The sequence below is a fragment of the Diadema antillarum genome, unplaced genomic scaffold (genome assembly GCF_040938485.1).
Source record: "Diadema antillarum isolate AM-2024a unplaced genomic scaffold, OU_Dant_1.0 seq00000089_RagTag, whole genome shotgun sequence".
Taxonomy (NCBI): Eukaryota; Metazoa; Echinodermata; class Echinoidea; order Diadematoida; family Diadematidae; genus Diadema; species Diadema antillarum.
This window is the reverse complement of record NW_027271179.1, coordinates 1,614,288-1,630,409: the sequence shown is the minus strand read 5'-3', so window position 1 is coordinate 1,630,409 and position 16,122 is coordinate 1,614,288. Positions and strand designations below refer to the sequence as shown.

General features: G+C 36.4%; 1 protein-coding gene across 1 annotated transcript in view; it reads left to right on the top strand.

Annotated features, from left to right (window-relative positions):
• The window catches only part of LOC139726569 (uncharacterized), a 69,572-nt gene that overhangs the window by 34,951 nt on the left and 18,499 nt on the right, over nt 1–16,122 (top strand). Inside the window, exons 6-10 of the mRNA XM_071637561.1 lie at nt 841–952; nt 5,646–5,712; nt 6,214–6,290; nt 10,522–10,594; nt 14,758–14,847. Of these exons, the coding sequence (XP_071493662.1) occupies nt 841–952; nt 5,646–5,712; nt 6,214–6,290; nt 10,522–10,594; nt 14,758–14,847 (419 nt within the window). The remainder of the gene's footprint in view (nt 1–840; nt 953–5,645; nt 5,713–6,213; nt 6,291–10,521; nt 10,595–14,757; nt 14,848–16,122) is intronic.

Below are 16,122 nucleotides of genomic sequence, written 5' to 3'. Positions count from 1 at the left end.
AAGCTTAGACATTTTGTGATTGATTATGTGAATTAGATTATGGCTTATCATCAGACGTCCCATGTGTAATAAATTGAGGACTTTTTGTAGGTTTTTCGAGAATTATTGAAGTTAATGCTGCAGTACTATTCTAGGAAGTTCTAATTTATTGATTGATGAAATCAGTTACCATTTAAAGGAAGAGAGAAAAGAAAGAAAAAGATTTATGATTGATAAGGCAATGAAAAACCATCACATATGGGACATCCTCATGTTGCATATGAATGTATCTATATAGCTAGCTAGGAGGGTCTCGCAGTACATGGATAGTAAATGAGCCTGCAGGAGGCATGCCAATCTTGCAGCCACTTCAGTTAGACACTTGACACAATACTTGACTGTGCCAGTCAAAAACACACAAAAAAAGGGGGGGTGTTGTTGAAATGGTGGTAGAATGTATTTAAATCAGCATAAAGTACAGACCTATGAATTAAAGAGAAATGAAACCCAATGTATGTGCTGATTGAATGAATGCAGTGCTTAATATGAGTAGAGCACATCAGTAAATTTTGAGGATAATCAATTCAAAAGTTATGAATTCCTAAGGTTTTGATGCCACGGTTGCTTAGATGGGAAAACTACTGCAATTCCTGACATTAAAAACAAATGGCTTCAGTGGAAATTAAGTAGCACATATTCATGTGGACACAAACTTTATATTGGAAAACTTATGTCTGTAGTTTTTGTTGATCAATCATCTTACCTTATTTCATCAAGAGTACTCTGCTGATTCTTTTCCTGATAAACATGGATGTGTGAATTTCACCTTGTTGAAAACATAATGTATATTTTATTGTACAGACACACCAGTCCTGCAGAAGACAGTGAGGAATGGAAAGAAGCTGCTACTTCAGTGGTGTACAAGTCAGCTGGGAGAGAATGCATTGGATGTGGGGAAGAGTTTAACTCAATGGTGAGATTACAGCGCCCAGAAAAATGATTTGGGATTACCATTTACATTATAAAATTTTGACTCGTTTTCTTAGTACAATGCTTTGAAATATTTTTGCACCCAGTGGGCTGAATTCTCATCACACTGACATTTGAAAATCAAATACCATTGTAACCTTAACTGTTCACTATTTTGTTTCCCATTTCAACTTTCAATGATAGCTATGATAAAATACAATCATGATCTTGACATATAGCAGTCACTCTTGTGATGAAGTGGCACTGTTGTGTAGTGAGTAAGATTCTTGGCTCTCCAACTGAACTGAAATTGAATCCTGCTAAATGCCTACATCCTTGAATTACATTGTTTTACATAGACATGTATGGTGTCCCTATAGACTGGGGTGTAAAAATAGGTGTTTAGCTATAAATGCTCTGGTATTTCGTAACAGTGACAGGGCCCTCTGGTATACAGTGCACTCCTGTTACAATGAACAAGGTTATAATGAAATTTCTTTATAATTAAGTGAAAGTTCAGGTCTCAAAATTTTTGACACTAATGCCTGTGATACAAAATTTGCTTATAACGAACACGGTCACAGCTAAAATTTTTGTTACAATGAAATCTTTTCTGTGGGAAATTGACAATGAAATGCGGATCGCTTAAAAAAAGAATAGTGTAGAACAAACATTTCCTGAGCGTTTGCATGGGCGGACGCATCAAATTACTTTACATTTGCTCCGTGTTTCACGCACTGTTTCTGAGGAGAACTTAATATTTTGATACGTTCATCCAAAGTGAAATAGGGTTTGTTATTTTGAAGGTTTATTATTACAAAACACACAGATTCTGGTATACCTAGATGTTTGTTCATGCCAAAATGAAATAGGGTTGGTCATTACAAACATTGACTGTTGTGTTATTCTGAAGGTTTGTTGTCCATAAGGTTCATTAATTCAACAATGAAATAAGGTTCTTATTACGAATGTCTGTTAATTCAATCCGAAAATGATAGGAATCTTTGTTTCTCCTTATGTTCATTAATCAGAACATAAAATAAGGTTCGTTAATCTTAAAAGGGATGGCTAGTAACTGATCAGTGGGAATCAGTGGGAATGCTGGGGAATGATTGTTCCAATTCTTGTGGGATTCATTTAAGAGTACATCATATATCTATTGTTGTGTGAAAATGATTTGCTTCAGAACGGTCTCATATTCAAGTAATGTGCAGTTTAATGCTCCATCACTGTACAGGCATGCTAGCCTGGAAACATTAAACCGCACATTACTTGAATATGAGACTGTTCTGAAGCAAATAATTTTCACGCAACAATACCGTATGTCCCCAAAAAAATTACAACGGGGCCCTACGCAATGATATCTTTAAAAATATTGCATCAATCTAAATACAAATTCAGGGTGTGAAACTATAACTCATTACCCACTTCTTACAGAAAACCCAATTCGATTTGCTTCTGTGGTCAAAGAGAAATGAGGTATTTTGTAGAGGATGTCAGGAATCTCTTTTGTCCAAGTTTTGTCTATTGTTCACACACAAAATCATCGAAGTGCTGAACTTGGAAGAATCAGACTCATGACATGCTTTACTACAATCCCCATTTCTCTGTGACCGCTTAACTAAATCAAATGGGGATTTCTGCAGAATAGAGCTAAGATGTTATATTTTAAGACCCTGAAGTAGCATTGAAAAAAAAAAAAATCATATTGGATGTTATCAATGCGGAAATCTGATTGTAATTTTTGTTTGACATACTGCAGTATGTCCCTCAAAAATTACAATCAAATTTTCGAATTGCTAACATCCAAAATGATCGACCTGTCTAAGTGCTACTTCGGGGCCTTAAAATATGACATCTTAGCTCTATTTTGCAGAAAACCTCATTCAATTTGGTTAAGCGGTCACAGAGAAATGTAGATTGTTGTAAAGCATGTCATGAGTCTAATTTTTCCAATGTTAGCAATTCAATGCTCTAGCGCGTGAATAGTAGACAGAACTTGGACAAAAGAGATTCCCGACATCCTCTACAAAATTCCTCATTTCTCTTTGACCACTGAAGCAAATCGAATGGGGTTTTCTGTAAGATGTGGGCAATGAGTTATGGTTTCATACCCTCAATTTGTATTTAGATTGATTCACTATTTTTAAAGATATCATTGCGGGGGGGGTCCCATTGTAATTGTCCCCGCCGAACGAGTTGGAGCAGGGGACTATGAAACGGGCTCCGTACGTGTGTGTGTCTGTGTGTCCGTCCGTCTGTCCGTCCGTCCGTCCGTCCGTCCGTCCGTCTGTGCGTCCGTGTGTGATCAAAATGTTCAATTTGCTACTTCTCTGTCATTTATGAGCCAATTTTGATTCTGTTTGCTTTATATGATAGCACTACATGGGAGCTTTGAAACTTCTACACAGAATTTCAGTTGTGACCTTTGACCTTGACCTTTGACCTATATTGTACATTTTGCTTCAAAATGCTACTCCTTCGCCATTTCTAACCCGATTTTGATTCTGTTTGCTTTATATGATAGCACTACATGGGAGCTTTGAAACTTCTACACAGAATTTCAGTTGTGACCTTTGACCTTGACCTTTGACCTATATTGTACATTTTGCTTCAAAATGCTACTCCTTCGCCATTTCTAACCCGATTTCGATTCCGTTTGCTTTATGTGGTGGCACTAGGTGAGGGCTTCAAAACTTCTACACAGAATTTTGACCTTGACTTCTTTGACCTTTGACCTTGATTTTTTACCTATATTGTACATTGGCTACAAAATGCTACTCCTTCGCCATTTCTAACCCGATTTTGATTCCGTTTGCTTTATGTGATGGCACTAGGTGAGGGCTTCAAAACTTCTACACAGAATTTTGACCGTTGACTTCTTTGACCTTTGACCTTGATTTTTGACCTATATTGTACATTTTGCTACAAAATGCTACTCCTTCGCCATTTGTAACCCGATTTCAATTCCGTTTGCTTTAAGTGATGGCACTAGGTGAGGGCTTCAAAACTTCTTCACAGAATTTTGATCTTTGACTTCTTTGACCTCTGACCTTGATTTTTGACCTGTATTGTACATTTTGCTACCAAATGCTACTCCTTCGCCATTTCTAACCCGATTTCGATTCCGTTTGCTTTATGTGATGGCACTAGGTGAGGGCTTCAAAACTTCTACACAGAATTTTGACCTTTGACTTCTTTGACCTTTGACCTTGATTTTTGACCTATATTGTACATTGGCTACAAAATGCTACTCCTTCGCCATTTCTAACCCGATTTCGATTCCGTTTGCTTTATGTGATGGCACTAGATGAGAGCTTCAAAACTTCTACACAGAATTTTGACCTTTGACTTCTTTGACCTTTGACCTTGATCTTTTTACCTATATTGTACATTTTGCTACTAAATGTTACTTCCGGCGGGGACATATATTACGCACCGCGTAATTTCTACTTTTCCTTGTTTTTTTTGGGACATACTCTATAATATACTCTTAAATGAATCCCGCAAGAATTGGAACAATCATCCCCCAGAATTCCTACTGATTCCCACTGATCAGTTACTAGCCATCCCCTTTAAAGACAGAGAGGAAAAAAAGGTGAGTTCAGTGACAAAACGTCAACATTACAGACCCTATATCATCTCTGTGTAAGTTAACCTTCACAATTACAAGCCTTTCTCATTTTTTGATTAACAAACCTTTGGACTATCATTCCTCATTTCATTCTTTTTTTTCTTTGGATTAATGAACCTTTGCAACAAGAACCTTCTGAATAACAAATCTTATTTCACTTTGGGATCAACAACCTTATCTCACTTCCGGAATTACTAACTTTCAGAATAATGAATCTTTAGAAGAACAAAGCTTCAGAGTTACTCATTTTATTTCACTTTCGGATTAACGAACCTTCGGAATAATGAATCCTATGCATGGCGAACCTTTGAAATAGGGAGCCTTCGTGATAATGAACTTTAGTGGTAATGAACTTTGGAATGACGAACTGCAACTGAATCCTAAACCATCACTTTTTATACACGTGTTTTCAAACTAAATGCGAAAGTGGGAACAACTTAATGCTCTCTTAAAATGTTACATGTTAAATGATATTAATGAGATACGTAGCAGCCCATTTGGCATAACTTTTCAGTGTATTATGAGTATTCAATAAACAATAGTCAATATACTCATGGTTTGTGTATTTATACAGTATTTGCTCGGTTATAATGGAATTTCGTCATAATGAAGGAAAACTGCCAGTCCCAAGGATTTCATTATAACAGGAGTGTACTGTAGCAGTACCACAATATATCATTGAAGAAGCTGCTGTTGACAGATAAGACCATATTATTACTTTGGCTACCACCTGTCAGTGAATGATTAGCCTGTTCACAACTGTTTGGATACCAATGTTTTAGTTTTTTTCCTTTAAAACAGAGAGAAATTGGTTTTCACCCACCTACATCTATGTACCCTACCAACCCATCACATCTTTTGTTGCATTTTCTGCCAAGGCAACCATTGACAATGCCTTTCGTGTTTACTGTGAATTTCTTTACCTGAAGTTGTATGACAGTTTGCCAGCAATACATGTGGTAATACTATGATTTTGCAACCATTATCCAAGTACTACTGTATGTAAGACATTTAATAATGACCGATTCCTTGAACTGTTTTCATCCATCATTATTCCATGCAGCTTTGAGAAAAATAACAAACTAGCTGAGCTCATTGGTCTCTTTTGCTCCTACTCCAACAGCAGTACGGTAAGATCCTTGTGAAATGATACATGTACAGTGTAGGTTGCCTTGTTTGCTTCTACTGATTTGAAGTTCAGGTTTAATTTTAGATTAACTTGAAGCCGATCTCACTTACTACCTCTGTTCAGAAGTGCTTCCTCAGTCTTATGTTATGAGAATCATTTCTTGTGGTCTAAGACGGGCATTTCCACACAACACAATAGAAATCAAAATTTCATGTCATGATTTAGAAATTGTCTTTACATTCGAAACATCGCATAAAGTGATGCTGTACTTTTATAGTGTTTATTAATGCAGAATGTTATATAGGAAGTGCATGTGCTATAGTATCATACTATTATTTTGGTCAGGGCTGTGTTGGAGCATTCTTGAATTTTGCTGTTACTTTCTGTGTATGTATGTGTGTGTGTTTCTCGTTCTCATATATACAGTTATATGTTTGCTTGTTCTTTATAGCTTTTTGTGAGTGTGTATAGTTATTGTTCTCATTTCATTTTTCATTTTCAGGAGACTTATGTGAACAAGCTCACCAGTGCCTTAATAGCAGCTGAAGATAATTTTGGCATTGCAAAGTCACTTCTCAGGTATGTGGACTATGGGCTGGTCTTGAGTAAATGCTTTGAGATTGTAAGTTATGGAAAGATCCAATATACGGTCAACTTGTTGTAAGTCGATCATGACAGGACTGAGGAAAAAACATCGTCTTGGGTGATACTTGACTTCAGCGTCAGGTGTAAGAAAAATAACTTGCAAGGATTGTTCCTATCATAACACGGGCTTGTTGCGGCTCCATCTAATTCAGCTCGATGGGATTACAGATTGCCTTTGTCACTAGCAGCCTGAATGTGAAAGCTATTAAAAGTGTACCAATGCCCTGGAAATCAAATTTGTGTACAGCTAGAATACACACAAAATAACCATAATTCACTTGTGATAGCCCCTGAAAGTATACATATTGCAATAAATCTCTTTAACAATTTGGCACTTGCACTCTGCATGTTTAAGTTCTACTCCATAAGCGCCCTTACTGATGTGTGCACGTTCTAGCTCTAGGTGTACATTTTTACAAATGATATTGAGATTCCATGTCGATCGATTAGCTGATGGCGCGCACACATTACATTTCACTATCGTTCAAGACGTATTTTAGAAAAAAATACCAATAGTGCAATTATTCAATTAAATGAATTGGGTGATTGACTAGTATATTTTAAGTCGTTTTTGTTTTCGTGTACCCTTTAAAATTTACATTTACACCCCAATAAATCAAAATTGGAGTGACTAAAAATTTTGATATTATGCAGAGGGCACGTCGCAAGTATATATTCTACAAATATAGCAATCATTATACTCAGGGTATTGGTACACTTTAAGGCTGCAGATGCAGGTTGGTTATTATCCCTCGATTTAAAAGTAATACTGAGACATTCTTAAAAGATCATATTGTATCTTCACACTCTTGTTACGTCTGGGGGGGGGGGGGGGGGCATTTCAGGAAGCATTTTGTCCGACAAGGTTGTCGGACAAATTTGCTCTCAGCCTATCAGATGCAAGGATTTCAGTAAAATATCAGAAAAATATCCGACCAAATTGCTTCATGAAATGCCCCCCAAGAACAAGCCTGCACAATACAAGAATATGGTGTATAAACCAAGTATTATGTTTGCCTTTTGGTTAAGCACCATTCATACTTACTGCCAGGCAAATTATATTGAAATGTACACAGACTTTAATCACTTTTCTTTAACCTCTTAAATCACTTGCACATACTTCATGCAACTTGCTCTTGAAAAAGAGCTTCATGAAACAGTCAACACTCTCACATAGCTCATGTAATTAGATCAACACAGACAAATGTTATGCTTTGCTGCCTTCTTATACATAAAATTTGTGTGTTTGCCTTGAACGATATGGTCAGTCTGTGGAAGCGTATTTTAATGATGTATAGTACACAGTTGGCCAAATGCCCATCACAGCTCTCAACAGCTTGTTAGATGTGCCACCCTCAGCCAGGTCTAAACATTGCAATTTTAACTACCGGTATGTGCAATTATGTAGCATGTACATATTTCACCCTTGCCTCCAATGTCTACATTCTGTAAATGTTCACTCCTGCTGAGTACTTTTAAGTTTTATTTCATGGTAAGCAGAAATCATAATTTCTTCTTTAGAGTGATGGTACTCATGTTTGCATTGTGATTTAATAGCTCTTCTCAAGTTTTAGATTTGTTACCAGTGATTATGTGAAGCCCAGAGGATAGGATTTACTGTTTTCAAGCATGTGTGTGTGTGTGTGTGTGTGTGTGTATGTATATTTGTGTGGTTGTGTGTGTGTTGGTGTGTGATGAATAGCCAGAACTAGACACTCGAGTGTTTTTAGAATAGACATTGAAACTGAAACTGATTTGATGTAGTCATTCTCACACTGAGGTGGAGAACAGATGAGCAGCCAGGCATTTTCTTGCCTGCATTGTTTAATTCATCAGGAATTTATAGATCTATCTGAAGATTCATTTGAACATTCTTATGCCTCCACCACAAAGTGTAGCTGGAGGCAATATGTTTTTCGAGTTGTCCATCCATTCGTCCATAGTCAATTTTGTGGACGACAAAATGTAAGCATTGTGTGACATATCTAAATGAAACTTCAGATTCAGATCAGATTAAGATCTTATTTCATTTTCCAATATAGGAAATTTTGCTGTTGACATTTTTACAAATAGGGATATCTACATGCATACATAATGTACATACATAAATACAAATATATATAAAATACAGTTCTCAATATACAATTATACAATAATATACTCATAATAAAGTAAACAAATACATAATTACCAGTTTATTATTTATTATGATTGACTGTATTTACAGATCAAGAACAGAGATAAGGAAATGTGAAGTCCGTGCTTCATCAACCTAAACCATTTTTCCTGACCACATTAAAATATAACATTAATGAAGAAAATGATTGACATTCCCTAATATTTATATTTATTTCAAAATCATGTTATTGCATTCATATGTCAATTTGTCCCTTCACAATCATCTTGTCAGCATTTTCATTTTACTGACTTCAAAAAATAACCATAAAATTATCCAGCAACATTGAGTAAATTTATCTCCCAAATAAAGAACATACATGTACATCCTTTGCATATCCTCTACGTATCCCCCAATACACACACATACACACAGGTGTAGGCAAGCAACAACCCAAAAAAAAAAAAAAAAAACCCACACTCACACGCTCACACACACAAATCTACACACACACATAATCTGTCACATTGTAACTAAACATAAAAAATCAGAGGAGAGTAGTGTAATGTAGCGTACCTGTACTGATGTCACACACCCACAGATCATATGCACACAAGCACATCCCTGCAGATACATGCACACACACACATACAGTCACACTGTACAGGACCTACACAAACAGAAACTCAAGAGGACAGTGTACATCCCGTCATGATTGACATAACCAGGGAGGTGAGACGTCTCACCTCCCTGACATTACATACACAGGCACACCTGAAATGCATATACACCCTTACACACACACAGACACACACACATGCACGCACACACACATACAGACACAAAACATACCCGAGATCACAGACTAAGGAAGAATGGAAGCTGCAGTCCACATGAACATGTTGGGGAAACAAAATTCACATTTACTATAATTGGCTGCATGGATAACATCCGATGTGAAAAAAAAAGAAAAAAGAGGTGGCGCTTAACATGTTTACATCTAGCATATTTACATTGTAGGTATGTATGATCAGACAAAGCTGTTCCCATTAACCTTTGGGTGCACATGCACAAAGTGAAAGATCATAAGGTCATGGTCAAATTCTAGAATTTCCCTATTTCCTCCCATATCTTTACAATTAATCAGCCAAAACAATATATGAAGGTGTTTTCATGAAACTTAGTGTATACATGCAATTCCAGATGAAGATTCTCTAGGGAAAGGTTTAGGGCATGGGTTCAAATGTCAAAAGTCAAGTGGAAATTCTAAAATCCATGTTTTTTTGTCCATGACTAAAGGCATCTTCATGAAACTTTTGCAGTTTTGAGTCATTGAGTCAAAGGTCAGATCAAATGATAATCACACAATCTAATGCTGAAATTACCCTATTTTCTTCATACCTTGAAAAAAGACTCAATGTATCCACGTAAACAAACTTGGTGTATACATTCAGTGCAGTGATTCCATAGGGGAAGATTTAAGTTATGGGGTCAAAGGTCAAGTGAAAATGCTAAAATTTCTATATTTTTTTTTCCATATTTTGAAATTAGCTCAAAAAATTTTAATTAAAAAAGGGATGAGTTACTACCAGATAATGATTTTTGCTAATAGCATGTAACTTTCATCTCACATTGGCAAGATGTACTGTAGACTTATTGGAAGAATAATGCAATGTATCAGAGGCATACCAGTTGACATAGTGACATTTCTAGTTCCAACATGTAAAGTTGAAGTAGAATTTTGTCTTTCAATTAATTCTGTAACTTATCAGTTGTTGATCATTTCTCTTCTACAACCCTGTAACTCAGGAGAAATATGCTCATGAAATCTGATAGCAGCATAATCTTCAATTGTCAAAAGAGAATAGGTTTGCTTCATTAACAGTTTTGATATTTTGTGCAGTACCTGGTACATCTGTTGAAGTTCATGCTCCATGAAACACATTGTAGAACAGTTGGAATATTAATCCAAAGCATTCTTTATTTGACTTTGTTGCAACAGATAGATTATATACATTCATGTCTATCACCTTGATCATTTCTTGTCAGCCCTGCAGACGTAATTCATGGCACAATCGAAGAGCATGCTCTCACCATCTACATTGCCTTGCTGAGAAGAAAGGTAAACTTGATGTGTATGAACTATGTAAGTGAGTATGTAAATAAGTGAGTATGCAAATATTTGTTATTCTTGTTTCATTTTCAGGAGATTTGGTTGAAAGGTAAACTTTTTGTGTGTTTGTTTATGGACATCCATTGATGTCATACTTCTTGTCAGAATTTTGGGCAAAATCAAAGTTAAACTTTACTACTGTGCCATGTATGAGACTTTGCCAGAAATGCCACTGACTTCAAGCATGTACTGTACTGAAGGAAGGAGCACAGTATATGCATATGTTTAATCAGGGTTAAATATTATTGTTTATAGAAGTCATGGGTCAAAGGTCAAGTGTAGCTTGTTACGGACATCCTTATCAAAGTTATCATAAAAAGACAGTTGTAGAGGAATCAGACAGAACAGTGTGAGTCCAGTAAAGTGTGTTGTGGTATGAAGAGACAGATGATATTGTGATGTCATATTTGTTTTTTTTTCCCAAGAATATTTTTGCTATGGGAATCAGAGAGTCTACCAATATTGATGTTGGTTATTGATGTTGGTTGCAACCACATTTGCAAGCTAGTTTTCTTTTGTTAACCCTACAAGTATGTAGTTTGAGACGTCCCTATGAAGTTGTGACTATCAACTTTTGGGTGCACATGCCCAAGGTCAAAGGTCAAAAATCAAGGTCATATTCTTAAAATTTCACTATTCCCCCCCCCCATATCTATGCAATGCCTGAAGGTCAAGTCTGCTCTTTGTGAATCTACCCTTCACTAAAAATCCATGGGGTCAAAGGGCAAGGGTCAAAGGTCAAATGAAATTGTTTAAACTCCTGAATACTTGCTCTCTTTTTAGCCGTCCGTCCAAATGAAACTTAGTTCCTAGACACCCGACACATTTGTGACAAACATGTCATTTCAACTTTTGGTGTTTTGGGGTTTTTTTTGCCAATTATGTGGAACTGTCATCTCACATTGTCAAGCCGTACTGTAGACCTATTGGGAGAACCATGCAATATGGCAAAAAGCATGCCAGTTACCAATTCTAAAGTGATCTTTCTAGTTCCGTTTCATTTAACTTGAAAACAAAGATTAAGTTAAGATTTGAGTGCAAGCTAAGTTTGGGTCTTGCAATGCATTGTACATTGACAACATCAACCTCATGAAATTTATGAATGGAGTTGTGACTAAGTACTGTGAAAACACGAAACATCCAAGATCTTCCTTCATATCTGTTATGACACTTTTGCCTCTTATGGCTCCACCATGAATTGTCGCCAGAGGTATTATGTTTTTTGGGTTGTCGCCCATCCGTCTGTCCTTCTGTCCGTTATCAATTTTGTGGACATCATAACTAAGAACAGCATGAGGCATCCAAATGAAACTTGGCTTACAATGATGTTTGTATGATTTTTTGGTTAATGGGGTCAAAGGTCAGGTGAAAATCAACATATCTGCTGAAATTACAGTATTTTCTCTATACCTTGAAAAATTACTGAATACATTCACTTAATTAGACTAGGGTATATACAAGTATTACTTAGGAATGAGTTAATATATGTATTAAAGTCTGCATCACAAAACCACCAAAAAGTCACCTAACATGAATTAATAGTGAAAGGCAGATTCTGAAAGAACTGACTCTTAAGCTTTATAATGATGTATAACTCAATACTATAAACAGACTTTCCTAACCTGTCTAAATAGTGGAAAGAAAGTTCACACTCTTGAAAAGAGTGTACTGAGAAAAGAAGCTTCAAGGTTTAAGTTCTATTCAAGCACATAATCTCACCAAGCTGTGCGCTGTGCAATGAATGGGGGAAAAAAAAAAACAGGATGTGAAACTCTAGCAACCACAATGAAGGGATTATCAGGGCAAAAAATTTTGCATATATATTCTATACGCACATTCTGTACAGGATTGAAGTTAACTTTCGAGCCAGTAGCATCATCTTTTCAAAGGTTATGAGAGTTAGGACTGTAGAGTGTTGGAAGAGTTTGTAGATAATAAAAAGGGGCCTCTAAACCATACCTGATCATGCGTGTTCACAATTTCCCATTTGCTTTTTTTATCCCTCACTTTGGAATTATGCAGAAGAAGTTTTTTTTTTTTTTTTTTCCAGAAAGTGTACAAAACTAAAGATTGACCCAGCTTACCTGTTTCAACTATTTTGAGTGCTCACGCAAAATCAGGTGTGCAATTTTTTGTTCTTGTTGTGATGCATGGTCACATAGAAAAATTTGGGCCATGGGATCAAAGGTAAAATGATGTTAAAATGTCACCATTTTTCCCCATATTTTGAAAATAGCTCAAAGTATTGTCATGAAAATTGGATATTACCAGTTAATGATTATTTGAAGAAAAATGTGGGGTCAGAGGGCAATACTTATTCTCTGAAAACACTTTAGCTATCATCAAAATAGAATCTGTTTCAAGGAATGTATAAACATTAAACACATTTGTGATTGTGCCATCAAGCTTTCAAACATGTTATTTCAATTTTTTACCAGTCAGGTGATTGATTCACCGTGAATCTCATCTCACACTGTCAAGGTGTACAACAGACCTGTGGGAGAATAATGCAATGTGGCGGGGGCATACCAGTCAGACATTGCTAGTTATACCCCCGCCACACATAGTATGAAGGGGGTATATAGGAATCACCGTGATGGTGGTCGGTCGGTGGTCGGTCGGTCGGTCTGTTGCAAAATCTTGCGTCGCAAACTCCTCCTACAGTTTTGAAGCAATTAAAATGAAACTTAGGGTAAATGATGATATTGAGGTATAGATGTGCAAGACGTGTTTTTTGTGTTTGTCAGACAATGCGTTGCCGTGGTAACCATGATTTTACCAAACCTTGTGGATTGAATAACTTCCTTAGTATTTAAGCAATGAATTTCAAAATTGGTATCTATGATGATCTATAGGTGTAGTTATGTAAGACACTCTTTGTGTTTGTACTTGAGAAAGCGTTGCCATGGTAACCGCATGTTTTCTGCGAAATCTTGTGGAGTGAACAACTTCCACAGTTTTGAAGCAATTGAAATCAAATTTGGTAGGCATTATGGCCTTGAGGCGTAGATGTGGAACACATAATTTTTGTGTTTGTCAGACAAAGCATTGCCATGGTAACCATAATTTTACCCAAACCTTGTGGATTGAATAACTTCCACATCATTCAAGCAATTAAGATCAAATTTAGTATGTATGATGGTCGGCAGGTGTAGTTGTGCAAGACACCAATGTGTTAATATGAGAAAAATGTGTTGCCATGGTAACCACTCATTTTTTAATCAAATTGAACCATTTAATCTATGAAGGTGAAATTTGGTGTGTATGATGCTCTTTAAGTGTAGTTTTGCAAAATGTCCTTTGTATTTGTATTGGACAATGCGTTGCCATGGTAACCGCACATGTTTTTTTTTTTTTTTTTTAAATCCTGTGGAGTGAACTTCTTCCACAGTTTTCAAGCAATTGAAACCAAATTTGGTAGGCATTATGGCCCTGAGGTATAGATGTGGAACACATAATTTTTGTGTTCGTCACACAAACCGTTGCCATGGTAACCACAATTTTACCAAAACCTTGCAGATCGAATAACTTTTCCATCATTCAAGCAATTAAAGTCAAATTTAGTATGTATCATGATCTAAAAGTGTAGTTTTGCAAGACACCAATGTGCTGGTTTAAGGAAAATGTGTTGCCATGGTAACCACTCATTTTTGTATCAAAATAAGCCATTCAAGCTATGAAGGTCAAATTTGGTGTGTATGATGGTCTTTAAGTGTAGTGATGCTGAGGGAAAGCATGTTTCCATTTGCTGTAAGTTTTATACTCAGTGTCAACTCTGTAATTGTACAGTAAACTTAAATTATTCTGTTTCCAATTCGACAAATGCACAAACTTGGTATTAACGTCATTGCCCTCATGACATCACATACTATAAAGCAACACTAGGGGCGGGGGTATTAATCACCTTCAGTGATAATTCTAGTTTGATTCTACTATGCCAACAGGAACATGAAGTGGCAGCACAATGACCAAATCAGTTCTTTCCCAGGCCTCATGTTAGACTCATTTGGCATGTCTTTACTGTTTAGGAGGAGCACATTTAAACTTGGGCTTGAAATGTCGCTCAGTATGAATTTTTCCCTCTTTAATTTCATACACTTTTTGCTTTGCAGGTTACCATGCTTGGCTCTGAAAACAGCCAATCAGAGAAGAGCTCTGATTTGAATACCTCAGCTGGGTTGCCTGAAGGTCTAACAGAGGAGGTATTGAAGCCATCTCTGATATGCTCTACCTGTCAGTATTGTAGTGTACTCAGATTATCAAGTATGCCATACTATCATTCTCCAAACAACATTTGTTACTGCACACTAACTTTTCCCACTTCCCAAAGTGCATACATCTTATATCATCTTACTTGATGTTTGAATCTGTATCATCATATTATATTACAATTTGTAGTAAATATGTCATTCAGTGGCAGGATGGTACTGTGGTATTCAGTGCATGTTTGTGATGAGTTATCAGCTTGTTATTTTGTATTTCTGTGTTGACAGACTGTCAAGAAACAATTGCAAATTTTTTGCCATATCAAACATGGGGTATGGACAGGTGAGGAAATGTTCAGCCAGAACATCATGCTCAGCTATCTTGTTTTTGAAGAAAAAACATGTACTTTAAGTAGATACCTGAGTGGATTTAGGACATGGACAGTAAGAATAAAAAGTCCAATGATGTGATTGTGACCAGGAAGCTACAACACTGATACTGTACATGTATACACATAAAGTCACTGTATTGTGCAGAGCAGTATAGAACATCCCTTCCAAACACTTCAATTCTAATTCTTAGTCTAATTTATCCAAACTGGTTCTGGTCTCAGAAATTTTGACCATACTACTGTCACATCTTTCTTTACTTGTCCCTGGTACATCTGCAGTTTGACTATTATTCTATCTAGGTTATGAATCATTAATGATTTAGTAGATAGATATTTCCATGAGTGGAGAGATGCTGTATTAATGCCAAGTGTGTGCTATAATTACTCACAAGTGGAGTATAGAGCTTTCGAGCTTTAATATTTCATTGGCTTTGGTCTTCTCTGTCTTTAACTATGAAGTTTGAATATCACATGGGACATCACGTCACAAAATTTACCCCCCACCAAGAAAGAAAAAGAAAAAAGATGCCAGATGAAATTTTGTCAGATTTTGAAAAAGTTTGTCTAGGGTTAAGGTGACGGAAAACTCATCAAATTTGATGTTCTTAACCCACTGTCAGATAAATGAGAGTGAAAGCCCAACATCCAGGAAAATGTTTGTTGAAGAATGGGTTTTAGAGTCTTTTGAAGAACACATGCTCTATATTCACAGGAAAGGGGAAAAAAAAGGATTTGAAACTCCACACCATTCATAAAGAAAGAGATCATCATTTTTTAGCAGGGTAGTTGTGCACACTGGAGTTCATGCTGAGAAAACCTAAACCAAAAGACAGGGGTTTACAAAAACTCTGAAGAACACTACATAAACTTCATTTTGTGC